At 40.7% G+C, this 26,399-nt stretch overlaps 1 protein-coding gene across 3 annotated transcripts in view; it reads left to right on the top strand.

The window, feature by feature from the left end:
* The window catches only part of LOC131062495 (transcription factor GTE6), a 207,017-nt gene extending 187,764 nt beyond the window's left edge, over nucleotides 1-19,253 (top strand). For 2 of the 3 annotated variants that reach the window (XM_057996157.2, XM_057996158.2), the window contains 2 exons: nucleotides 18,305-18,455; nucleotides 18,723-19,253. In XM_057996157.2, the coding sequence (XP_057852140.1) occupies nucleotides 18,305-18,455; nucleotides 18,723-18,797 (226 nt within the window). In that variant the 3' untranslated portion in view covers nucleotides 18,798-19,253. Of the gene's footprint in view, nucleotides 1-18,282; nucleotides 18,456-18,722 lie in introns of all 3 variants that reach the window. The other variant, XR_009110896.2, reaches the window with a different exon arrangement.
* The last annotated feature ends 7,146 nt before the right edge of the window (nucleotides 19,254-26,399 follow it).

The raw sequence follows: 26,399 nt of genomic DNA on the forward strand, positions 1-26,399 counted from the left end.
TTGAATTTAGAGCCTTCAACATGTATAGTTGTCTTCTAGATGTCCACTTGTCCTTCTTGGGATGAGTTAGGTTCAATGCACTTAGACATGCTGACTTGGCATATCCTAATTGGTTGATAATGATCGAGTGCTACCTCATCACCTTGCTTGATTGATTGTGATGGTTCATATTCTCAAATTGCATCATCTTGATCAAGTTTCTAACTTTGATTAACTCTTTGGAAGCTATTTTTCCTCCTTTATCACATTTCAATTTCACATCTTCATGTTTTGGAATCCATCTATCAAAGCATCATTTATTATCATCATTGTTTGTAGGTCTTGAGTGTGTGAAATTTGGAATTTGTATCTGAAACACAAATATTCAATAAGTCATTGCATGCATGGTTAGTTGATCAAAATCAATGAATGTAAAACCACAACAAATCGACCTATTGCCTCCTAAAAGATGCGAGTATAGATTTGCTCTCGGATTTATCTAAGCAATACTGGTGACTAGACTACACCAAGACATAGGATTTAATCTATATGAATGAAAGATTAAACAAATTAAGCTAGATGGATGCAAACTATAATATCAAGTTATATGATTCTATCAAGCTAACATGATTAAGCTAATATGCAATAAGCTAAGATGCAATATTCTCAATGACTCTAGAGCAAAACCAACATGATAACAATAAAATCTCTAGCCTCTTTTTTTTTTTTGATTGAGAGATGAGAGCCTAAATTTATAGAAAATCCAGAGAGAAAGTGACGGTCAAGATAGATTGTTGATGAGCGGTCAAGATTCTCCCAGAAGTAGCACAATCCAAGTGATTTGATGTGATTGGCTGCTTTCTTCAGATTTGAAGGAGATAATATTGAGCTAAAATTAAAAAAACTGATTTATTCCATTTTCCTTTCTTAAAGCAAGCTTTCTTTGATTTATTCCCTTTTATTCAATTTTGCTCCTTTTTTGAAATTTCTTTTTCAAATTAATTCATTTTTCAAAATAATTCCTTTTTTGATGATTAATTCTTTTTTTTTCAAATTAATTCATTTTTGATGATTTAATGGCAAATTGGTTTATTAATTAAATATGCTAGGATATTTAATTAAATAAATAGGATAATTGATTAAAGAGATTTTGATGATTTATTTAATTGAAAAGATTAATTTGCCATGTGGCATTGATGATTTAGGAATTAATTAATTAAGTGCTCAAAATTGATTTAATTGCCTTTGGTTAGGACCTTGGCGATGTAATCGAGATTAGGGGCCCATGGTTTAGATGACCATTTTTAGGGTATTACAGGTCTTATCTTAGATTTCTCTAACCTGATCTCCTTTTTGTCTTTTATTTTCTAAGTCAGTTTAGTTTCCATGTTCCAGCAAAACATAAGTCCCTTTGTGTTAACTAGCATTATCACATCATATTCACCAAGTCTATCCACAATTAAAGTCGATTATTTGCATTATAAACGTTGGGGTTGCCTTGTTTGCTCACTAAGCTTAGCATTCGAGGTTTCCTTGTTCAAGAGAGGATAGAATACTTGGTATTTTATTTTGTGTTTGAGGTGTCACAAAAAACACATCAACACAACCTACAAGAATTTAAATATAAGAAAATTAAAGTAAATTACTTATGTCAAATGGATCAGTTCTCAAAGGATGGCAAAGTTGAGATATCTCAAAGGGATCAGGGGTGTGAGTGCAAAGGTGAGCTATCTCAAAGGGATCAGGGGTGTGAGTGCAAAGGTGAGCTATCTCAAAGGGATAAGGGGTGTGAGTGCCTAGGAGATGACCTTGAATGTGCTAAAATATATTCATATAGCTGTAAAGCAACAAAGATAAAATCATAAATCACTCTAGATTGGAAAAATCAGGAAAAAATCAAGCTTGACAAAGAGATTAGGTCGTTGCAAAAACCTATATCGATCAAGTGGCTCCACTTAAGAGAATGTTGCCACACCGTTTGACATCTACCCCTTAGGATGAAAAGGTAAAGAAGAGGAGACATCACAAAATATCTGGTTCATTGGAGTAGCCTACTTACAAGGGATGCCGTTGGAAAAAAATCAGAAAATATTGGTGATCGTAGAGATATTCTGTCAAGAGGAGAAGGAGACTTGAATTTGCATTGCTTGAGGACAAGCAATTTTGGGAAAGGGTGGACTTGTAATGTTTCCTTTTCAATTAATTGGAATTTGGGGACTAAAGGCCTATTTCCTATTCTTGGTATTTCTTTTCATCCAAATTTGCATATATGTCATCCCATTTCAATCCCTATGTACCTATCGAGTTCAAAGATTTCTAAGAGGGAAGATATGTTTGAATTGTTAAGTTATTGCAGGTTGTTATGTTGTGGGATTTCTCTTCCTAGTCTACTCCACCCAACCTTACTTTTCCTTTACCTTCCTTGTTTGAGAGTAGTACTTCTCCTTATTGATACACATCACTTTCAAACTCTAATCCTTGACCTCCAAACTTTGCCACTCCTCCCTTTTTGTACTATTCATTCCTACCTACCTTTGCACAATCAGGACTTCCATTAATGGCCAATTTGACAATGCAACCACTACAAAAGGGGATTTTCTTGTCCAAAACCATAGATGGCATAATGACCTAGCTGATGAGTACTCACCAAGCCCAACAAACTACGAGTTTTTCTGCCATTAACTTGCTTACTTTATGGTGAGTGCTTGCCAAAAAGCCGGTGAGTCCCACTCAAAAACTCAGCCACAACTGCAAAAAAGGCCTGATACGTATAAAGAGAGCTCCAAAACATCAAAATGCCTCCCATTTTCACTCTGCAACTCAAGAAAACCCTCCCCACCATCAAACACACTGTTTACAACATTTTTCCACCACCAAGGAGAGAAGATTGAAAAGAATTTATTGCTGAATTTGGAAGGAAGATTTGAAACACAAGATTTTTTGTTTTTTAAAACATTTTACTTCCTTTTGGCTGCAAAATTTAGCATCTAGGTTAAAAAAATTCATTGTATGCTAAAACTAAGTAGTATTTTTGCATTTAAATTCCCAATAATAAGATTCATTACCATTTTTTGATTATTTTTTTTAATTTTTTGCTTTTTATTGTTTTTTGCATACCCAACTTATTTTTTATTTTAATATATTTTATTTTGGAAAAAATGTTTAGAATATTTATATTATATTAATTTTTTACTGATCTTAACCAATATTTATTGATCTAAACTAATTTTAGGCTAATTTTTAGTGATTTTTGTATAATTCACAGTTTTTTTTGTATTAAAAAATTAAAATGTTGTGCTTTCACTTTTTATTTGTAGGTTAAATACATCATATAATGGATAATAGAGAAGCTTTTGGATCAAACTCAGCTTCAAGCTATGCTGCACCAATGCAAATGCCAATTACAAGCACTCTTCTTGTTGGAGCTAGAGACCTTGTGTAGAAATATGCCTATCAAGGATCAATACTTGGGTTAGTTATTTGCCTTAGATGAACAACCTTATATCATGTAGGCATAGATCGCCTCAAATACCATCTTGCAAGCATTACACATTGTGATGCCAAGCCTTATACCAACACCACCAAAGAGATTAAAAGAGAGATGAATGCCCTACTTTCATTCGTAGAAGAGGAAAGATTGGAAAAGAAGAGGACGAGGGCAGCCATAGCAGCATCCATGGTTGGTGGTCATGGTGCTCAAGTCCAACCAAAATCAAGATACGACATGCCAAGGCATAGTGATCTCTCCGCATGGTTCATGCTTCAAAGCGAATCCACCACCACTTCATCCACTTCAAGTACAGTGCCAACAACAACTCCTACACCTACATGCATGCCACTATTTTTTTGTGCCTAGAAACGTCATTGGAAGCTACAGGGTGGAACAGGGAGGTGCATGTACATGCAAATATGGAATTGTGCTGATTTTTGGTACTTCAACAACAATCCTTTTAATGTGGCGAGTAGTCCTTATTGGGCAAATTTGGTAATTGCATTGACAGTTTCAGGAAAAGGCTACAAGGTGCCTTCTCACAAAGATTGGAGAGGGAGTTAGTTAATTTAAATTTTGTGCTAATTTATACTATATGCTAAACTTTAGCCTAAATTTATGCTCATTATTTTATAGTAATTTATGTCAAATTTAGGTTTATTTTTTTGTGTTTAAATATTAAAATTTTGTACTTTCACTTTGTACATGTAAGTTGCTTGTGGATGCAATTGGAAAGGCAAGGCTAATAGTGGAAGATCAAATGAAGAAATGGAAAAAAATGGCAGCCTAGTCAACCTCCAATTTTTTTTTTTTGTGAAATTATCATGACCAAACCCTATCGTGCCTTATATGGATTTATAGGTTTTTGGTCCTCAATACAACCATGAGGTTCATTTCACTCTAGGGGGTGCCCTGTAATAGCTTGGCAAAAAATCCTTGAAAAACAATAAAGGGTTTGCTAATATAGTGCTCTAATTGAAAGAACTCACAAGATCAAGAATTTAACCAATAAGACAAAATACCTACTCCATGAGAGATGCAATAGAAAGAATTGCTATGTTGCTATAAAACAAATGAATACAACATATAGAATGATTACAAAGCAATAAGATGACCTTGCTACATAGCCAAAGATAAAACCCTCGATGAAACCCTAAGACAAATTAAGATCATGACAAGTGTCTTAATCCTATGCCACGAAACACAAAAAAGTAAATGACCTAAATAAGCTTAAGTAACTAGGTGTGAGTAACTCTTAAAGTGAAACTAGTTAGATAATATACCCTATTCATAACAACACTTTGAGTGCATTGTTTAATGTATTCTTCTACTCTAGTAAAATTCTCAACACAAGGTTGTTATCCCTTACCACTAGCATATCATTCTCAAAAGAGAAAACTTACCCAAAAAGCATTAAACAAAATGAGCATATCATTCAAAATGAGCTTCATTCCACACTATTGAACATGTAAAGCAATTGATGCAACCTATGCATTCATTATGGAAATAACAGATATACAAGTACACAGTATAGCACATCACTCTAGAATCTAGATTGATGGATTGAAGTTGATCTTGCATTAGTGGTCTATGAATCTGAGTAGAGAATATTTTGAAGGTTTAGAATAGTCATATTGATAGCTAAAATAATAACAAACATCAACAACCTCCTTATGACACAAGTACATTGTTATATATGGGAGTTACATGCTCATAATCATGGAAACTGCCTACAAATTTAGCATGCAACATTGCCAGTTATTATTTGTACTGTAGTCATCATTCAATATGCAAGGGTCCTTGATGTCTCCATCCCACTAGGAAATTGTAATCCATGTTGGCTGCACTTTGTGATTCATATGTGGTTGGGACCTTTATGCTCATGCCTTACTTAAAATTGCAAAACTCTGTGGCCAACATGCATCTTTAGTTTCTTCAATATCCTTGCAAAGAAATAGTTTATCTCAATTCACCCTATTCTTGCAACCCTAATGGTCAGGTCTATTTCATCCATATAGTCTTCTACAATATCTATCACTTTGAGGCATGCTTTCCCTAATTGATTTATTAATGTTTTCAGCATTCTATAAGTTGTATAATATGGCTCCTCAATGTTACAACCTTAATTTGCGTCAAGTACATAGTAATCATGAATATTGCCTAGGAAATTCACCAATTAGTGTAATAAATTATCACAAAACCAACATAGAGATGAATTGAGACCAATCAAATTGAAGATGACAACTAATTACGTAATTGTATTGCTATGATTGAAATTGCACATGATTGGTTGAATAGAAAACAAGGAAAGATTATAAATTGATGTGGATGGTATTCCTTATACAAACTATCATTCCCTTAGTGGTTCTTGGCAAACATATGAGAGAGATTATATTGAAAAGCATGGACAAAAGGGATTTCGACAGTATTTTGTCAAAATCTAGTGGCTTGGAGCAGAAAAAATGAAGTGTCACCCCTTGATATAGGAGGGAACCAGAGTGAACAACAATCTCCCCAACACGGAAAGAAGTTTAAATATTCACTCAGTGTGGATCCCTAAATAGCAGACATCAATATTGATGTCAACAGGTATCTAGAAGTTAAAACACAACAATACAACTGGAGTACTACTAGGTCTCCATTTGCTTCAATAATGATAGTCTTGCATATGAGGAAAAACCGAAGGACTCAAATTTCTTATCTCAAGATGAAGTAGTAACCTCCATAATGAAACAAAAATAATTCAACTCAGGGATCTTGGGGAATGAAAATCCTTTGCATGCCATCCTCAACTGTGGAAACTATAAGAACTGATTTGAATCAAACATGGAAAAAAAATCCATATGTTTACCTACCACAATCCCAAGCAATATCCTATGGGATGGTCACAAAAGAGGTGAGAAGTGTGAGTATCAACAATGCCACTTTTATATCATATCTCCCCATGAAAGACAAAGTTGTTTAAAATCACCTTTTTACTTCTCCCCTAGAGGGGCTGCTTCAGTGATAGATGTTTGCCCTCTCGGGTGAATAACTTAAAACATAAAGCACGTAATGCAGAATAATAACGCCATAGATATCAGACAAGTATAAGAGATGTTATTCCATTCATAATTGTTTTTTTACAAGTTACATTCCGAAGTATATAAAGATACCGAGGGGGTGCGAGCGCCAACCGTTGCACCACAACGACCACCCCTCGGTTGCCAACTAACCAAAACAATTACACATAATTAACTAGTCTTATTTTCGTGTACAATAATGCAGCCAACATCATCCCCCCCAAAAAGAAAAGTCGTCTCCAGGCGACTAACAACAAAAACGGAGACAATGCAACCTATACAAAATATACATCAAAAAAAACTAAGGAGGGGGTTGGGAAGCGTCCCTGAAGTAGAAGGCTGAGATGCTGGTGTTTGGGCCGCCAAGCGGGTGCGGAGCTCATAAACCCTGCTGAGTACGTACAGTCACATCCTGCTCTGCCACCAAGACTTTCTCCAAAGCCATTTTCACCATATGCGCGGCTTCTAGCAGCTCCTTCTCTTTGGTATCCACTGCCACTGTCATACCGACCAACCGAGTCTGCAACAGGCTCCTCTCGATAGTGACTGCCTCTAACTCCTGTTGCACGAGGCTCCTCGCACTCTGCTCTGCTGACAAGCGAGTCTCTACCTCCGCCTTCTCTGCGCGGGTCATCTCTAGCTGAGCCAACAATTGGGCCCTCTCCACTGCCCAGGAGGCCTGCTGAGTGGCCATATCCCTCTCCAACACGACTCTAGCATCTTTGCGGACCGTAGACTCATGTTGGGTACGCCGTAGTGCATAGTAGGCGTCTCGGTAGACCTGCTCAATCTCTCAAACAACTGCTGTCACCCGACTCTCCACAACGGGCTGACGCACCATCCAAGCCTGGAGCATCCCCTTCGTCTCAATAGTCAGCCATCCCCGAGACTCAAAGCATGTAGTAAAGGCTGCGGGGCAGCCCACCTGCATAAACCGTAGGGCCCTCTCCAACTCCACCACAACCTGCTACAATGCTCACGTCTGGGCAGTGACCACCACCTGCCTTCCCCTCGTCACCATGTCAACTAGATAGGCCTCAATATCCTCCCCCTCCGACTCCGAAGGCTGTGAAGTCTCTGGCGGAACTGACACAACCACATCCTGATGTGAAGGCACCTCCTCCGTCACCAGAGGTGTACCATCCCCTGGCACCTGGATGGCAGAGACGACCTCTCCTGCCGCGTGCCCAACTGCTAGCACGTGTCTCGCCAGAGGAATCGTCCAAGTCGACTACCTCTGCTCTAGTCTCCGGACACGGTGAGAATACAACTACTCCCTCTGGTTGTGCCAATGTCATCTGAAATCGTTGTGTGAGCCATCTCTCCATAGCCACGACCAACGGGTCGGCACGCATCTCTACGACCGAGAGATGGGTCGCTGTCATCGGCTCCTCCAACAAAGACGCAGAAACAGTCACCATTGCCTCAGTCCCCATAATGTCCAACCGCACCTGAGGCTCCGTATCCACCACCTCCCTCAGCCTCTGCTCCTCAACGACCACTACCCGATGCAGTGACTCCTCCGTCCCTGACTCTGCCATGTCCTCGGTAAGTGCCGCCGTGGTTGGGCCCAGTCTCGGTGATGCTACCTATTGCTGGATGGGGCCAAGTGTAACTGGTGTGTGGCTCTGCCCAAAGGCCGGAATAGAGGTACCGCCTACTCCAGATGATATCATAGGCATGCCCATCGGTAGCAGGGGTGGGGCAAAAAGGACCCGCTCCTCCGTCGCCCTGCTGCTATCATCCTCCTCATCTTCCGCTTCTGAATCCTCTGTACTACTGGAATCCCTCCCGCTGTCAGGTTCCCCTGAGGCCGTATCTACTGCCCATTTCTGCTTCGCGGAAGAGTGCCCAATGTCCAAGTGTCTTCAATACATGATAGGAGGCTCACCCGCTGCCAACGGTCCCTGCGGCCTTACCTCCAATTCTACCTCCGGCACTGCTTCCCACATGGCCTCCAGGAACAACCCTATAGCATAGTGGGGCATATAGAATGTGCGATGCTGCATCGTCAAGAACTCATACATGCGCTCTGCTAGTAATGTGGCCCAATCATACACAATGCCATTCATCAACCCGTTCATGAGCATAATCTAAGGGAGGGCGATGTCTGATGCCCTACCCGATCCTGTCAATCTGCTCTTGATGGCATCCATAATGCACCGCCAGTGGCCCTCTGCAACAAAGGTCTTACGGATTCCTCGACCCTTTGTGGCGTTAGCCACGCTGTCCAACTCTGTTACCGTCAAGTTCTTGGAGATTAATTTAATCCACCGCTCCTTTTCTCGCTTCATCTTTTTGGCCTTCAACTCTATTTTCTTGCCCTACCTGCCTGGAATGCCGAATACTCTCGTGAAGTCCACTGCTTTGAAGGATATGGTAACATCCCTCCCGAGGTATTCAAAAGTACTGGTGCGTGTGTCTGTCGAAGGTGTCTACCATGAACCGTAGGGCACCCTCATACTCATAGATAGGAAACACGGGCATCCGAATAGCCCACTCCACTTCTGCCTTACGGAGGTTTTGCTTCACCAGATCATTGTCGGGAGTGTTCTGCCACCATTTCCGGCATTCCGACCCATTCAGGCCTTCAAAGGTGATATTCTGGGGTGTTAATGTATTTTTCCCACTTACGGCAGCTTGTGGTGCTTTTTGTTTTTGCTTCTGTCGGGCGCTGGCATCCATGATGCTGCCTACAACATGTACACCTGACGATAAAACCTTGGTATTGCTATCTATCTGGCTGCTACTGGAGGAAGCCTGCAGCTGTTTTTTCCAACTTCGTTTCCCCGCTGAATCCATTAATCTCTGGTATAACAGATTTCTGGTTAAAAATCGTACGATCATTGGACACCTTCGTAACGACCTTCTTCTGTTGTGTATGGCTGTTGCTGTGCGGGCTGGGCTGCGTGTCTTTCTTCATGTGTGACGACTGTGGGTTTCCTTCGCCTTCTTTTTCCCTTGCGTTCCTTCTCCTTCTTTTTCTTTTTCTCCCTTTGCATGGGCTGCGTGGTGCTTTTTGTGTTTGCGGGGCTTTGTTTTAAGTGCGGGTTTTATACCACTAAACGACGGTGGTTACCACCGCCGGTGGTGTCCACCGTATGGTGGTCCCACCGTATGGTAGTCCCACTGTCAGTGTCACCACCGCTAGTGGTCCACCGCACAATGGTCACCGTCGGTGTCGCCACCACCGGTGGTCCCATCGTACGGTGGTTCCACTGTGGCCCCTTTTTTTTTTGACAGTACGGTCGCTTGTCGTACAACTGTACGAATTTTTTTTTTTTATAAATTTCTTCTAGAGGGTCCGGGATTGGTCGCCCGTTCATGGTACTGTTTTAATTTCGATCCATTGACGACGTCTAGCACCTCCTTCCCGTCCAACATCCACAACTTAATCACCCCGTTGGTATTGACCTCGCGTACCTTGAAGGGCCCTAGCCATTGCACTTTAAATTTTCCCGGTTTGATTTCGTTCTTCCCATTGAATTTCAACACTAATTGCCCAGGAGTGAAATTCATTCGTCGAAGATGCTTGTCGTGCTAGACCTTCCGTCTTTGCTGGGCCGCCTCTGTGGCCCATTGTGCCAGCATTCTTTTTTCGTCCAACTTACTTAGGGCATACAGTCTCTCCCTCAGGCTCTCCATATCCCTGAGTCTGTTCTCTACTACAATGCGAAGGCTTGGCACCATGAATTCCACTAGCACCACCACTTCCTGCCCGTACATGAGCTGGAACGGAGTCTGACCCGTGGTCACCTTGTAAGTCGTTCTGTAGGCCCACAGCACAGAGGGTAACTTCTCCTCCCAATCTTCCTTTTCTACCCCGTAGGACTTGTAAATTACCGATACCAATATTTTGTTTGTGGCCTCCGCTTGGCCATTGGCACATGGGTAGTACGGGCTCGATAATGAGTGAAAAATCTTAAACTTTGAGGTCAACAGCCGTATGACATGGTTCACGAAGTGGCCCCCCCGATCACTGGTCAACTGAATAGGTATACCATATCGCGTAATGATTTGTTCATAAATAAATTTCGCCGTGCTTACTGTCGAGTTATCCGGGAGAGCCCTCGCCTCCACCCACTTGGTCAAGTATTCTGTCGCAACCACAATGTACCGGCACCGTCGTGTGCGGCTGGCCTTAAGAGGACCTACAAAGTCGAGTCCCCATCGTTCAAAGAGTTCCTGTGCGTGCGAGGGGTCGAGGGGCATGAAGTCCCGCTTCAGAGGTTTGCCCGCCCGTTGGCAAGTGTCGCACCCCACGACCCACTCCCTGGTGTCGTGATGTACGGTTGGCCACCACAGTCCTGCCAGAAGCACCTTGCGGGCTGTAGTGTTTGGGCCCATATGTCCACCTGCGGGTCCTTCGTGTGCCTCCCTTAATACACTCGGGACTTCTTCTTCCATGACACAACGCCTTAATACCTGGTTTGACCCCATTTTGTAGAGTAAACCGTTGATGAGCGAGAAAATCTTGCTCCTTAATACGAGATTTCTCCGTTCCCCTGGGGCCATACCCTCCGGAAATCGGGACGTCAATAGGTATTCTCCAATCTTCTTGTACCACGAAGGGAGTACGGCTATTTGGAGCAAGTGCGCATCCAGAAAATCATCATTTACTCCCTCCGGCGGTTCTCCCGACTTAATCCGGGACAGTTGATCAGCTATGACATGGCTTCGCCCCGGTCTTACCACAATTGAAAATGTGAACTCCTGTAGTAGCAATAGCCAACGGCTTATCCTTCCCTGGATAATAGGCTTGTTTACCAAGTACATGAGTGCCTGGTGGTCTATGTAAAACGTGAATGGTGTAGCCAGTAGGTAATGACGAAATTTCTGTACGGCATAGACCATGCTGGGGGCTTCGCGTTCTGTGGTACTGTAGTTCTTTTCAGCCTTCGAGAGCAACCTGCTCGCAAAATAAACGAGGTGGTCCAACCCGTGTCCTCCTACCTGGGCTAATGTAGCCCCGATTGCATACTTTGAGGCATCCACATGAACATGGAATTCCTTATCCCAATTCGGGTATGCCAGTATGGGTGCTCCCATCAACCTCGTCTTTAGCTCTTCAAAGGCCTTGCTCTGTGGCTCTGTCCAGATGTATGGTTCCCCTTTCCGTGTCAACCTATCCAACGGGTGGGACACCTGAGCGAAGTTCTTGATGAACCTCCTGTAGTACCCCACATGACCAAGGAAGGATTTTATCTCCATGACGTCCGCAGACGGTTCCATTTCTACTATTACCCAAATCTTGTCCGGGTCCGTTTTTAATCCTTCTTTACACACAATGTGTCCCAGCAATCTTCCCTGTGGTACCATGAATCTACATTTCTTCGGATTGAGGGCCAACCGTGCCCTCCGACTTCTCTCTAGGCACTCCCCGAGGGTTTTTAGGTGGATGTCATGTCCGCTATAAATAGACCAATCGTCCAGGAAGGCTTTGAAGTTCCCCACCGACATCTTGTCGAAGATGTGCAAGATAATGTGCTGGAAGGTGGCCGGTGCATTGCATAGACCGAAGGGCATTCGGTTGTATGCATACACACCGTCCTCCACCACGAAGGTTGTTTTCAACTTATCTTCCTCCACGATGGATATTTGGTTGTACCCAGAGAACCCATCCATGAAGGAATAGATTTCATGTCCAGCTACTTCCTCCAAGATGCTGTCGGAGAATGGTATGGGAAATGGGTCTTTAATAGTGACAGCGTTCAGACACCGGAAGTCTACACAGATCCGGATCTGATTGGCCCCTTTCTTGAGGGAAGTCACAATGGGCGACACCCATTCGCTTGTCTGCACTTTGAAGATTATGCTCGCTTCCAACATTCGCTCAATTTCGTCGTTCACCCGTGCAGCATAATTTTTGTTCATTCGGTAAGGCCGCTTCCTCACCGGTTGGGCTCCCGGTACCAATGTTATTCGGTGTACACATAAATGTGGGGGCACACCCTTCAGGTCCTTGTACGTCCATGCAAAGACATCCTTGTATTCAAGGAAGATTTTGAAGGCTGCAGCCTTTAGCACTGGATTCCAGTCATCTCCGACAAGGATGATTTTGGGGTCACTCATCCCCCCGAGGTTTGTCTCCTTTAAATTGGCTTCCTGGTATTTAATGGGCTCCCCCTTCGGGAATTGGTGTGTCGGTGTCTCGTTCACCGAGGCCTCCCCTTCCTTGTACTCGCCATATTCCAGGGGAAATATATCTGGTTCTTCCTCAATGCTCAATACATTGCACAAAGGTGTAAATAATTCATAATCTCCCATTTGCCAATGGAAGAGGCCATTCAAGGAGTCCCCATCATCCCCTGAGCATGCCTCCAGTTCTAACACCCCTTCGTCACTAGGCTCCATGCGGTGTCCATCTCCGCCCTCCCCCAACTGGTCTCCCTCCGATTCCGAGTCGGAGGAGGATGCTAACTCCTCACTCACCATCTGCGTACGGAGATCGATCACGTACTTCCTCCCCATGTTTTCCAAGGACAGAGTATTACGCTTCCAGCTATGGTTCGCTTTTGCTGCAATGAGCCACCACGCCCGAGGATGGTGTCATACCCTTTCTACTTCAGGGGAATTACTACAAAATCCAGCACGAATGGCTGCGTGCCAATCATCACTTGCTGGCCCATGAGGGTACCAAGGGGTTTAATCCCATGCTGATCTGCCCCTAGTAGGTTGAACGTGGGGGGCCACAATGTAGGCTTTCCCAGTTTTTTCCATGTCGCTTCTGGGAGCACGTTTACTCCCAACCCTCCATCCACAATAGTGTCCGTCAAGGTAGTCCCCAATATGCCCATTTCTACCACCGTCGGTTGGCATCCGCTGTTGACTACCAACAACATGGGGTCGACCGTGGGGCTTAGGACCTCCCTTAACGCACAGTCAGCTGTGGGGCTCACGACCTCCCTCATTTTCACCTGTGAAGGTACAGAGTTTAAGATAGCCGTTTTTAGCTGCGGCATGGTCTCCAGGAGGTCTTGAATTCTCACGGGTACCTCCATCTGCAATATTTGTCGTAAGATTTCCTCTTCTCCCCTCGTCCGTATCGAACTTGTGGTCTGGTGGCTGTTCTGCCTTTGTGCGGCCATTTCCTTTGTGATCTCGTCTCTTGCTTCCCGCACTCTCTCGGTCTCCATGCGGGGATTTGGGTATGCACTCTTTTTGGTCTGCACCCTAGTGATTGCCAATACTTCTGCCTTCGTGGGTTCTATGTTTAGAAGGTTTACACTAGGCTTCGGGCAATTTGGGTCCTCATGGTCACCTGGCCTGCACCATTGGCAGAGGTGCTGAGGAGTGGCTTCCTTTGTGCAATCGCGGGCGAAGTGTCCCCACTGATTGCAGGTCCTACACTGGATCATTGGCCGGCCCTTGGCGTCATACTAGATCCGGTTTCTGTTATTGTTATTGTTGTTATTTCTTTCGCCGCGTCTGTTATCTCAGTATCCTCCAGATGACGCCATTGTGTTATTTTGCTGGCCCGTACCCGCTGGTGCGGATGTTGTGGCCTGCTCCGTGAACAACACCTAATTCATTTGCGTACTTCAGGTTTTCATGTTGTATGGGCACTCCTTGGTGGAGTGTCCCATCACTTGGCAAATCTCGCAGAATGCCTTCTTCTGGCAAGTACCCTTTGTGTGCCCTTCCTCTTTGCACTCAGTGCACCATATGTCCCCTTCGTTCCGACCAGTGCTTCTCATTATTTTGAATTCCTTTCTCATTTGCTCCATGTCTTTCTAGAGCGCCTGCACCCGTTTGCCAGCCTCACCGTCGCTGCTGCTTTCCTGTGAAGAGTCATCCTCCTCGGACGAGCTATCCTCCTTTTTTTTCTTCGATGTCTTGGTCTCGCTCTCGAGATCCATCGCTCTATTGTATGTGTCTTCGTACGATGTAGGTGGAACGATTTTCATCTTCTTTTGGAGGGAGTGTTTCAGTCCCTCCACGAACCATCGCTTCTTCAACCCATCTGCTGGTTGACCCTCCATTTTTCCCAATAGTTCCTTCAGCCGCCGACTATAGGCTCGGACAGTCTCGTTCTTGTTCTGCTTCGTTCCATAGATCTCAGCGACTATTTCGTTGTCATCTCTCAGGAGGCGGAACTCTATCCCAAACTCCTTCAGGTCGGGCCATGTGCCGACTTTGGCCTTATCCATATCTGAGTACCAGTCTATGGCTACTCCCCTCAAGGTTGCTGGGAATTGTGTTACCCATTCATCTTGATCGGTAACACCGTTTGCTGACCATATGGTTTCGCACGTTCGACAATGGCGGACAGGATCTTCCTTCCCGTCGCCGTTGAACTTCGGTAGTTTTTGTTTGCTCGCCATTGATGGGGGTCGTCTCCCCTGAGGTGGCTGTAGCTGTGTCTGAGCCCCTGCACCGCTCCCTCCGACGCCCGTGGTGTGTCCCGTGTGGGTGACTGGGGGTACGATGTTCTGCCTGCCGTGCGTCGCACCTATAGCCGTACGGTTGTCCTCCCCTTTGTTCTCACCCGCGCCCACTCCTGGCTCCCTTTGGTGGTCCTCACTTCGTGGTGTAAGGGATAAGTTCCTAAACTGATCCCGAGTCTCCTCGACTAGATTCCGCCGTAACCTTGTTTCCTCCAGAAACTCTTCGTGGCTTCGCACCCTACGGTGTTCTGGCGACGCGTAGAAATTTCCCTCGGCTTCTGCACCCTCCGCGACACCTCCTTGGTTCCCTTTGGGCCACCCTTCGGCAGGTTGTCCTTTGGCAAGTTGCCTCAGCCTCCGTCTACGTTCTACTTGCTGCTCCAAAATCAAGGCCCTCTACGCGGCTTCCCACTCGTCTGTTTCTGCTTTTTTATTTCTATCTTTATTCAATAGGTTGGGCATTAATTGCCGCACATTTCTATAACTCACAATACATAAATCAGAACACGTCTTTATTAATTCATTTCGTTAGATACAACTCGTGTCAATGACACTTTTATTTGAATATAGAAAGTTCAAGTTTCAATTCCCTCGTGGCCTGGCGCCATCCCATTCCGTTTCCCGTCGGCTGTTGTCTTCGTACTGTTGAAGGATTTGTTGGCGTCGCTCTTCCTGGGCAATCTCCTCCAAGCGAGCTTGTTGTGCCAGCGATGCTTGTGCAAGTAACCAGGGAAGATGGTTCGTCAACCGATTTACTGTCGGGCTCACCTCCAATGCTGTCCACATGACACTTGGTGGGATTTCCGCCTCCGCCTCTCGTCGGACGTAGGTCTGGATGGCTACCTGGAGCAGAATTGAAAATTCTCTCGTTGCGGTGTCTTCTCCTGTGTAAAGTTTTGTTCGCGCGTCGTCGGCCTCTGGGTTTACCTCACCAATGGGTAGACCCATCGTGTCCGTGCGCCATCCGCGTCTTCCGTTCTCGAGTACGTCCCCTGCAACATCGCCAAATGTTTGTCCTCTCGGGTGAATAACTTAAAACATAAAGCACGTAATGCAGAATAATAACGCCATAGATATCAGACAAGTATAAGAGATGTTATTCCATTCATAGTTGTTTTTTTACAAGTTACATTCCGAAGTATATAAAGATACCGAGGGGGTGCGAGCGCCAACCGTCGCACCTCAACGACCACCCCTTGGTTGCCAACTAACCAAAACAATTACACATAATTAACTAGTCTTATTTTCGTGTACAATAATGCTGCCAAGAATAGATTCCCTATCCTGTTTTCTCAGACAGCCATAAGCATAGAGTAAAATATTAAAAAAGAAAACCCTGGTTTTTAACAACCCTATAAGGGGGTACTGCAATAATTGGTTTCTATTCAGAGAAATTCCATGTACTAAAAGGGAGTGTAGATCATGGCAGATTGGTGCTTACATGGCAGGATTTTTCTATTAGTGGGGTTTAAAATGGAAAAGAAAATGGCAATTGATAAAAAGATACCATTTAATAAATTAGCAAAAAAATGGATTCTGTTTTCACCTATTCCATTTGTTTTCCCTATTATTTTCGTTTGCACTCGTTTACAAAAATTTTTCACTAAAATGTGCAGGTTTCAGTGTGCGTTTGCCATGTTTTACTTGGTCTGCTGTGCAGTATGTCTGACTGAAGTTCTTATAATGGTGATGGCATTGAATGCATCATTTTCTGTTTATGGCATATTTTTTGCTTTTGTTGTCTAGTTTAAACTTTAATATGCATTCCTTTAGTCTCTGTCTCTCAAATCTGAATTGCAATCTCATCCATGAAAAGTATGGTTCAGTTGCTTGAGTAACAATGTTACCACATCATTTTCAGGATATCTTGTCCAAGATGTGGTTCTCTATCACAATCATTAAATTTGTATTTCTCTTTTTCCAAGTGTTGTACTATTAAAAGGTTTTGGGGTAAAAATATTTTCATGGTAAACTTCCATGGTTTTGGGGTAAATTTTTTTCTCTAAAATGTGCAGGTTTCAGTGTACGCTTGCCATGTTTTACTTGATCTGCTGTGCAGCATGTCTGACTGAAGTTCTTATAATGGTGATGGCATTGAATGCATCATTTTCTGTTTATGGCATATTTTTTGTTTTTGTTTAGTTTAAACTTTAATATGCATTCCTTTAGTCTCTGTCTCTCGAATCTGAATTGCAATCTTGTCCATGAAAAGTATGGTTCAGTTGCTTGAGTAACAATGTTACCACATCATTTTCAGGATATCTTGTCCAAGATGTGGTTCTCTATCACAATCATTAAATTTGTATTTCTCTTTTTCCAAGTGTTGTACTATTAAAAGGTTTTGGTGTTAACATATTTTCATGGTAAACTTCCTGCCCATTTAATTTATTTCATTGCTTCATACAACAGGATTTTCTTTAGGTTCTGCCTTCTGTTGCTGGTATTTTTGGTTGTATTTCCAGTACCAATGCTCCACTTGGATTATATGTGGGCACTAATATAATTATTTTCCTTCTCCTTCCATGTTTCAGAAGCTTGTAGACCTAGTCTTGGTTGTCTTGAGTGGGTGGAGAGTACAAATGAAACTCACAAAAGAAGTATATTTCATATACACATTTTTTAATGTCATGATGAAATAAAGATCCTCCAAAATCCTGATATTTCAGATTCTAGTAGTGATTATCTGATTGGTCTTTCCTGGATGGTATTTTCGGTTGATAAATGCAGAACTCAATTTGATTTTGCTTAGTTTGCAGCTTAGTTTGTTGTCATTCAGTGAGGATAGGCTGAGATCTAAAGTGAAGAAAAGCTTCCATATATACTATATTGGAAAGTAATGGCAAACATAGTCTTTTCTCCATGAGCACACATTCTATGCTGCTAATCCCACTTCCTCAATGGAGCATTTTGTTGAAATGCCATTTCATATGTCAGCTCTTCAATCATCTGAATCAAGAACTTAATTGAGAGCTTCACGAAGGAATATCTGTAATTTTGCAAATTCTTAAGTATGATGAGAAGTTTCCTGATTAAATAAGTGTCAGTACAATTTGTGGTGCATATTTTGTTGGCTCATATTCACTGTGAATCAACTAATATTGAAGTTCCTGTGAGGCTTGGTTTGCCATGGCCTGAAGTTTTTTTTTTTTTCCAAAAACATGGTTTCTATTTACAGTCTGTTCCTCAAAATTTCATCCCTATTTTTGCCTGAGAATACTGAGAACACGAAAACTTTGATTTTACAACTGTAAACAAATGTCTTTGTAATGCTTTTGTGTAAAGCTTCAGCAGACTCCCATGCTTGCAATTTTTAAGCATAGTTTTCATTCATGTTAATAAATTGCTCTCTTTTCTCTTGTGCTAGTTTATTAGCTATTTGTTTTCAGGGCAATGTCAATGATGGAAAAGGAAGAACTAGTTCGCAGAATTCGTGACCTTCCTCCCAATGGCCTTAATCGTGTGGTCGAGATTATTGAACAGGCGGAGACTTCGTTGGATATTTCAGCTGAGGAAATCCATGTAGATTTGGACAAGGCGGTATGTACTCGTCACTAAGATCTGAATATAAACATTTATAAAAGAATAGAAGTTGCAACACTGGTGCAATCAACTGTAACAGAAAACCTTTGGAAGTTTAGTTTGCTTTTATGAGAATGGGTGGATTTTGTCAAAGTCAATCTATAGGGAAAGTTAGTTTGTTGTCTGCTCTAGTATAAAATCATGAAACACTGGAGAGATTTTTAAAATTCGTACTTTTTTTGGGGACTAGATCACTATCAGATACTAAGCTCAAGAGCATTGCAGGATCCAGCAACATTATGGAGATTGTACTACTATTGTAGAGTTACTATTCCAGACTTTTCAGTTGGCAATGGTTAGTGAATTATCCATTGCATGAAGGGCACTGTATGAGGGTAACATGCAGCTATTTTCTATACGTGGTGACAACAAAATGCAGAATTATTTCGAAAAAATGAATTCTTATCAAATCATTTTTAAGAGTAGCCATTTAATTTCCAAATATTGTATATACTGCAAAGGACTTAATGGTCAAATCAGGGTTTCAATGGGTTCCTGTAGATTTAACCTAGGTTTAACTATGCACCTGATGGATTTAACCTTGTGTAGTAAAACTAAGCAAATAATCACTGCTCTACATTTACATGTACTTATCCAAGGATTATTTTGTAACAAAGCTTGCTAATTTATAACGTTCAAAGTAGTCAACAGATGCTCATAGAACTATTGAATTTTAGTTGAATATGATCCAGACTATATTGGTCTGCCATTTCCATTGTTAACAAATTTCTATATTTCCAAGCAAGTGATAAATGATATGCGTTTTTTTCTGTGCTCTGGGATTCTATTTTTGTCATGGTTTTGATTTTCCCAATTGAAAGGTGTGTTTTTTTTAATTAGTTTGGGGTTAGGGTGTAAAGAAGATTTGGATATGAAAAATTAATTTGAGCATTTTTATTCTAGTTATAGTTAAAATCAGAATTAACATCTGATTCAATTGCGTTGATGTTTTATTTCTAGTATACATCTTGTCTGTAAGAGATCCAAGAAGCATTTATCAGAAGAGTTAATTATGTGACAGTAGTAAATGAGTGCCTGACCCAAAAATAGGAGCGTATCATGCTGACAAATTGCAAGAAACATGGCGGACCTTTCTATTGACAGAAATGTGGCCATCCCTGTTCAAAAGCATTGTAAACTTGGTGGCACAAGATTTCATATATGCCTCTTTGAACTTACATTGACAAGAAGAAGCTCATTTAACCCCATTGCTCTTTCATTTTCATTTTACTGATTGAATGAATTTGCAATGGAAGCTGGAGTTTTTGTTTCCTTCCTATGGTGGAATCTAGATTGAAGACATATTACTTGGTTTTTTAATGTTTGAGAAAAACTAGCTAACCTTAAACATTTGGATTCATCTCGACAGAGTTCCTGCGCAATTGGAGTGTCATTTTACAAGATTCCGTTCATTGATCATTATTTCAAATATGGAATGCACATGTTTGTCTACCGTACTTTTTTTTTTCAAGAGCTAAGTTAGAATGGACCGCAGATTATTGTTTACATTTTATTATATGCTTTAATTAGTAAGAATGAAACTGCCTTCTTGTAGACATGGGTTCTTAACCAAAAGAGCAATACACAAGGTTTTTCTTCTTAAAACTCAAGAGCCACCCACCTTCTTTTACCTTCAGTTTTAAAACTATCCAGAATAGTCATTCAACCTAAAAATAGCTCTGTAGTTAAAGACAAAAATGTTTATTAATAGACCATACTGCAATATCAAGGACAATCAGAAGGATGGCACCATGTGAATAGTTTAACAAAGATGGAAAAAACGAGGGACAACTCCAATAACTTACCATACAAGTGTCAGATAAATCAGATTGTATAGCTGAATGATGCATTTTGACATGTCCTACTAGGCAATTGGATCTGAAAGACGTTCAAAGTCAAAATCATTATTAGACCACATATGATATTTACCTTGTCAATCTTACCTTTGTTAGAGCTATCATGCATTCCTTATATGTTATCCTCATCCATACAACTAGTTATTTGAGTTCTTTTCCACTTTTATGTTTCCTTGCCATTTCCCCTTACCAAGATTGTCACTCCCCCATGCCCCTTGCTACTTTCCGTTAACTTATTTCAAACTGTGACATTTTTATAACCTTGACTTCTAGCACCTTGCAACCCTCATCCTCATGTGTTTCAATGAGAACAATGATGTCATTTCCCTTCACTATGGGCCCTAAACCAGAACACCTCCTCCAAGGGTAGCCTATACAATTCTAGCTTACCATTGAAAGATGATCCTAGGGGCCTTGTCCTCCTATAAATTATGGGTCACGTTGTCTTTTGTTTGAGCTTCCTCTTATACAACCATGCTTCATTTCCTACATTTCTTATTGCTATAAATTTCTCCCATTCCTTCTTTGTAGCTTCTATCAATGCTAGAGTTAGATCTCCATCTATATAAAACTGTCTTTGAGAAACCTTTTGTTTCTTAGTATTTTATTCTTATCATCAATGTTTTTCAAGCTTACTCTTATATTTTTGTTGCTTTCTCCCCTTGCCATTCTTTTATTGGAAATATTGTCATTGATGTCAAAGGCTATTGCTATTAGAGGTTGTCGATGTATTGATGTAAGGATGAGATTGTATAAACTTGTCAAAGTATCCCTAGTGTTAAAGTGATTTGATTGTTGAACACGTACAAGTTTTAGTTTCTCGCATGTGATATGGGGCAGGGCTGAACCTCGACCCCTAAAATTGTTTGAACACTCGTCACTGATCAATGTTTAATCTTTAATGAATTCTATTTTTGGAAAGAGGGATGAGGGAGGTTTGACCCCAAATTTGTGGTAGCTCCTCATTGGTGATCTAACTTAGTGACTGGCATTTGCAAATTGCATGTTTGTTATGCAGTAGGTTGAAGGGTTGATCCCCTACCCTCAAATTTGTCTAACCCATCAACAATCAGACTTGGCACTTGATGTGTGCTGGATGTAACTTCTAGTATGAGGGAAAAGGGAGAGTCAACCCCTAACTGCCAAAATGACCAAGCTTTCATCGATGGTCAATGTACATGAATTATGCTTGTAATTTCTAGTTTTTGGTATGCATTAAGGGGAACCTTTGAACCCCTACCTTCAACCTAGCTTGTACACTCCACAAAATTTCTCTAAGGTAATCAAACGTAGGTGTTCAGACTTGCTACTTAACACATTCGAGTAAGTTTGGCATGAGGTAATGATGAACCCTAACCCTTGACAAGACGACAAGGAAAAAATTGTCTTAAGTGTCCTCCAAGTGCTCTTGTTGCCTTTGTGGTCAGTGGATGAAGGTTGGTCTTGTTTTTGGCACGTGGTATGGGCAACCCTTGACCCCCAATGGGCCAACTTAGAATTGTGAAGTTAAAAATATTTCAAAGGCAAATATTGAATAATATGTTTGACCAACCTAATAACAGACGTATTTTTTAAAAGGGTGGAGATCTAGTAGGATCAATTGCATTGATTATTGGATCCCAAAATGGGTATATAGAAGAGAAGTTTTTTTGCAAGTTAGATGTAAGATTATGTGTGGTCTGGTATGAAAATGTTCCATCGTTTGAGAGCAGAGTTGAATTGATGCAAAGAAGAGAAGAGCATGTTTATTTTTGATACAAGTAAATGTTTGTGAATAAGATTCAAGTGTAGAATATGAAGTAAAAGTTGATATCATTCCAATGAGTAGATTGTTAGAGCAAAGCTAAATGCTCATCATCCACTAAATGAGTAATTTTTAGAAAGCAAAAGAGGTTGGTGCCTCTTGAACGTAGAGATTAGTTTCTCGTGTCGAGTTGGTGCTTAGTTGTGGGGATTGGTATCTCTAGCAGGCTAGTGCTTGCAAAATTTGTAAGTGGGGTTTGGTGTGTCTAGCAGGTTGGTTCTTGTAGATGTTGTAAAAAAAATTTATTGTTTTGTGAGGTTGGATTTGGATAGTAAATCCAAGAAATCCTTTTACATATCCTAAAAGTGTTTCCATGTAAATCTATATTCTCTCTTGTGTGTGCTTGTAATTATTATGGTCATTATTGTTATTGTTGTTATGTTTGTCAAATTTAGAATTAAGTGAAAACTTTATCTTATACTAATTCTCCCCCACCCAGTATAAGTGTGTGCTCATCATCTTCCCATTCAACTTGTTTGGAGGATATGCTCCCATTAGAATTTATCTAATTATATGTCTCTTACTAGCACGTTGGTAATTTCTCCTTTGTCATATAATTATATTTTTTGTTCTATAGTACCTATCTTTTCCTTCCCACATTTGCAACCTCTCTTTTTATGAGCTCTCTTTGTATCTATGTTGGCTCTTGTGCCATTTGTGTCCATGATGTGGTCCCTTCTAATTTTTACATTTAGTTTCTTTGACCACCATACTCACTATTGCTTATTAAATCTTTTTGATATGCGGAATACCTATTTCTTCTCCTACTTATGCTATGTTTCCGCCCTTGATTTAGCTAAGATCATGCTTTAGTGTTGATATCTCCTAGTGACCTATTTTCATCTTTGGTAATTTGTTTAGTTGACCTTGAAGTCTCTTGTTTTCTTATTTTAGCTTCATGTTGGCTTCTCTGAGCTCTTGAAACACCATCTCTCATTTGTTCTTTCATCTCTAATTTATTTAGTCTCACGTTTAGTCACAATAACTCCTTGACATATAACTCTAACGAGCACATTAAAGTTGTTGGTATGAGGCTATATATATCCTATCTATCTTGATTTTTAGCATCACCCTCTAAGTTGGTGTCAATTATTTTTAATCGCCTATTGCTTTGCCTCTAATCCCTATTGAAACATAGCTCTAAGATGGATTTATTTCCTAACTACTAGTTATTTTAGTTGTTCTTGCATTATGTTCACCTCTAGTGCTACTTGAATATTGCAAGTTGATTTTGGAAGAACTATAATGGATTTTTCGCCTCCTAAATTTTTTAAATTTCTTGTTGTCTTGGCATGCTTGCATTGCAAGATCCTTTTACATTGTTTGGCATTCACATAGGTTATTTTTTATTCTAAATCTACTAACTTGGTTTGAGTGTTCCCTTTCTTTTGTGAGTGCAATAATATGGCTTCTATGGCTCTTGATGTGAAAATTGAAGAATTATCAAGGTTCTACAAAGTATATGGCTTGTCATAAGGAATGCACATATTTGTATTGGGACTCATTTGGCTCTCTCCTACGCCCAACTCACCCCCACTGATTATTTGTTTGTTAATAAGTCATTGGTTGTGTCTCTTCACATTTTTTGAGAGTTTCTAGTTAATGCCTATTTTGCGGAGAGTATTTTTTCCATGGTTCGCAAGGTTTTAGTTTGCCATTTTACAAATGTACAATTTTGGCTCATGAGAGTGGAATGATTTACTATTGACCATATAATAGTTAATGGTTTACTAGAAAACTCAATCTTTATAAAGCAAATAGAAAGAATAATCCTATTTTCAAATATAATAATCTTCAAACATTGACTTGTGACTCTTTGAGGTCCCACACCTAGAACCCAAAAGTGAATTAAGATATAGATGTGATAAAAAAACCCAAGCTACAGAGAAAACCTCAAAAGAAAAACCCTTAAATCCATCTTGTATTTTGTTGACTTGCATGATCGACCCCACCTTCCACTTTCTCACAAAAAAAAAAGGTTTGTCTTATGACCCTATTCTCTAAGGCCATTGTGGATCAAAGTCCCACAAATCCCATCCCAGTTGGCCCCATCTCCCACCTTGTTACATAAAAACCCAAGGCCACATTCATCTAGGGAGAAAATGGGAAGACATCCTTCAAATATAGTCATGCATGACACAAGATAAAATGTTATAACAGTAGAGGTAGGGAAGTAATTTGAAAAAGTTTTTGTTAAAATATAATAATTTTATCTTATGTGCCATTATGCATTGTAATAAAAATGTTAAAAAATATAATCACACATTATAATTAACATGAAGTAGTTGACATAATTAATCCTATCATCACCAACATTGTTATCACTAAAAAATTACCAAGCAAAATAAGAATGATGGAATGCTTGCATGTTGTTCTTGCTACAATTTGTGTTGTCACGGAATGTGTATTTGTTGTTCTCACTATAGTTCTTGCTTTGTTTGGTGATTTTACTTTTGGCTTTTGTGTCATTGCAATAAAGGACTTTTTGCCACTCAATGCTAGTGATGCCACTCATGTGGTTCTATATTCCTTGCCCATGGATTTGCTCCTAGTGTGACCATTTTTCTAGTCTTGAGGTTTGTGTGACACATTCTTCAGCCCTAGTGTTGGTGGTGTGAAATTTACTTATGCAAAAGCTACACAATCTAGTATTCATGATGGTGGTTCTCGCCTTCCATTGGTATCTTCTTAGCCTTCCCAATGAAGTAAACCCTTGTCTTGCTCTCCTTACTCTCTGGTTGTTATCCATTGCCAAGAGGTGTTAGATAATGAACATTTTAAGTGTTAAGCTCACATCTATAGATTCAATGATTCTCAACCTTCCCTTCCATATCTAAACAAATGGGCTTCGGAGGCTTGGACGCCCCTCACTGAGGGAAAGATTGAACTTCATCCTTGTGCTAGGGGTTTTTTCCTAGCATCCTTCCTATGAGGTGATGATAGGATGCAAGTGCTACAAGGTCAGGTTTGGATTTGTGAAAAGCACTCCCTTACCTTTGTTTCCTTCTTTCAACCCACTTACAAAATCCTCAAGTATTTTTCCTATTTGGGTTAGACTTCCCAATCTTCCTCTCTAGTTTTGGGAAGTTTATTGTTTTGAATCTATTGACAATGCTCTTGGTCATTTTTTATGGGAAGATGCTATGATAGTTAGAAATGGACATACTACTTATGCCTACATTCTCATGGACATAGATCTACCTAGAGATATTGTCCAACTTCTTGGGAATAGAGTCAAACACTTTTCTATGAGGGTCTCCCCTTTCACTATAGGAGATGCTTTGCTATTGGAGGCCTAGCTTCAAATTGCCCTAGCTCTCGCTGCAAGAAAGGCAAGGCAAATTGGTGGAAAATTGTCCACCATGATCATTTAACAATCAATGAGTTTACTAATTATGAGGATAAGGCATTAGAGGAGGACTTGGCCTTGAGGGTTGTGGTGAATTCTAAAACTCTTGACAAGCTACCTTGTATGGGCTTGATTTCAATCGACCTACCTTTGGATTGGATGTATAGATCATACTTTATTAGATGCTTCAATTAAGCATTCAACTCCTATTTCATCGCCTTTTTGTGTAGCAAAGGATATCCCTTCCCTATCCCCTCGTTTTAAGTCTTTGGAGGATGATATTCCATGGACTATTGTCCAAAGAAGGAAAAAATGTCATCTTAAATATGCGTGTGCCTCCCACACCCAAGTATTGGGTGCTTAGAGCATTATGAAGGGTCTAAGCACGATTGACCATCCTTGTTTGTTTTGTTGGCATCTTGGTTGCAATTGTGTATGGTTTGCTATTTGCTTCTAATGTGTGTCAACTTTGTTGTTGTTTTGTGGTAACCTTTGTTTGGCTTTTTTTTAGTTGTGTTGGTTGTCTTTTGATATAACGAGTTTCAAGGTCCCTCCAAAACTTTTTTTACCCATAATAGAAAAACATGAAGTAGTTGGCTAGGTGTTTAATAGTTTCTTCTTTCAATTTGATTCTTTTGTTGTATATATTATACGCATTTCCATAATAAAATTATCCATTGCTTGTTTAAGATTCAAGACATTAAAAAATCATACACATTCATGAAATTCAGAGGTTGAAATTCCCATGAAATGAAGTGGAGGAAAGTCGCAGAGGCCATCTATTCAAGGAATTAATGTAGGAGTTGCTTGAATAGATTATAGCCAACTACCGTAGATATAGCCCTAGCCCTAGGCAACAAGAACTCATCTTAACCATACTACAAATTATGAAA

Source organism: Cryptomeria japonica, chromosome 1, assembly GCF_030272615.1.
Source record: "Cryptomeria japonica chromosome 1, Sugi_1.0, whole genome shotgun sequence".
Classification (NCBI taxonomy): Eukaryota; Viridiplantae; Streptophyta; class Pinopsida; order Cupressales; family Cupressaceae; genus Cryptomeria; species Cryptomeria japonica.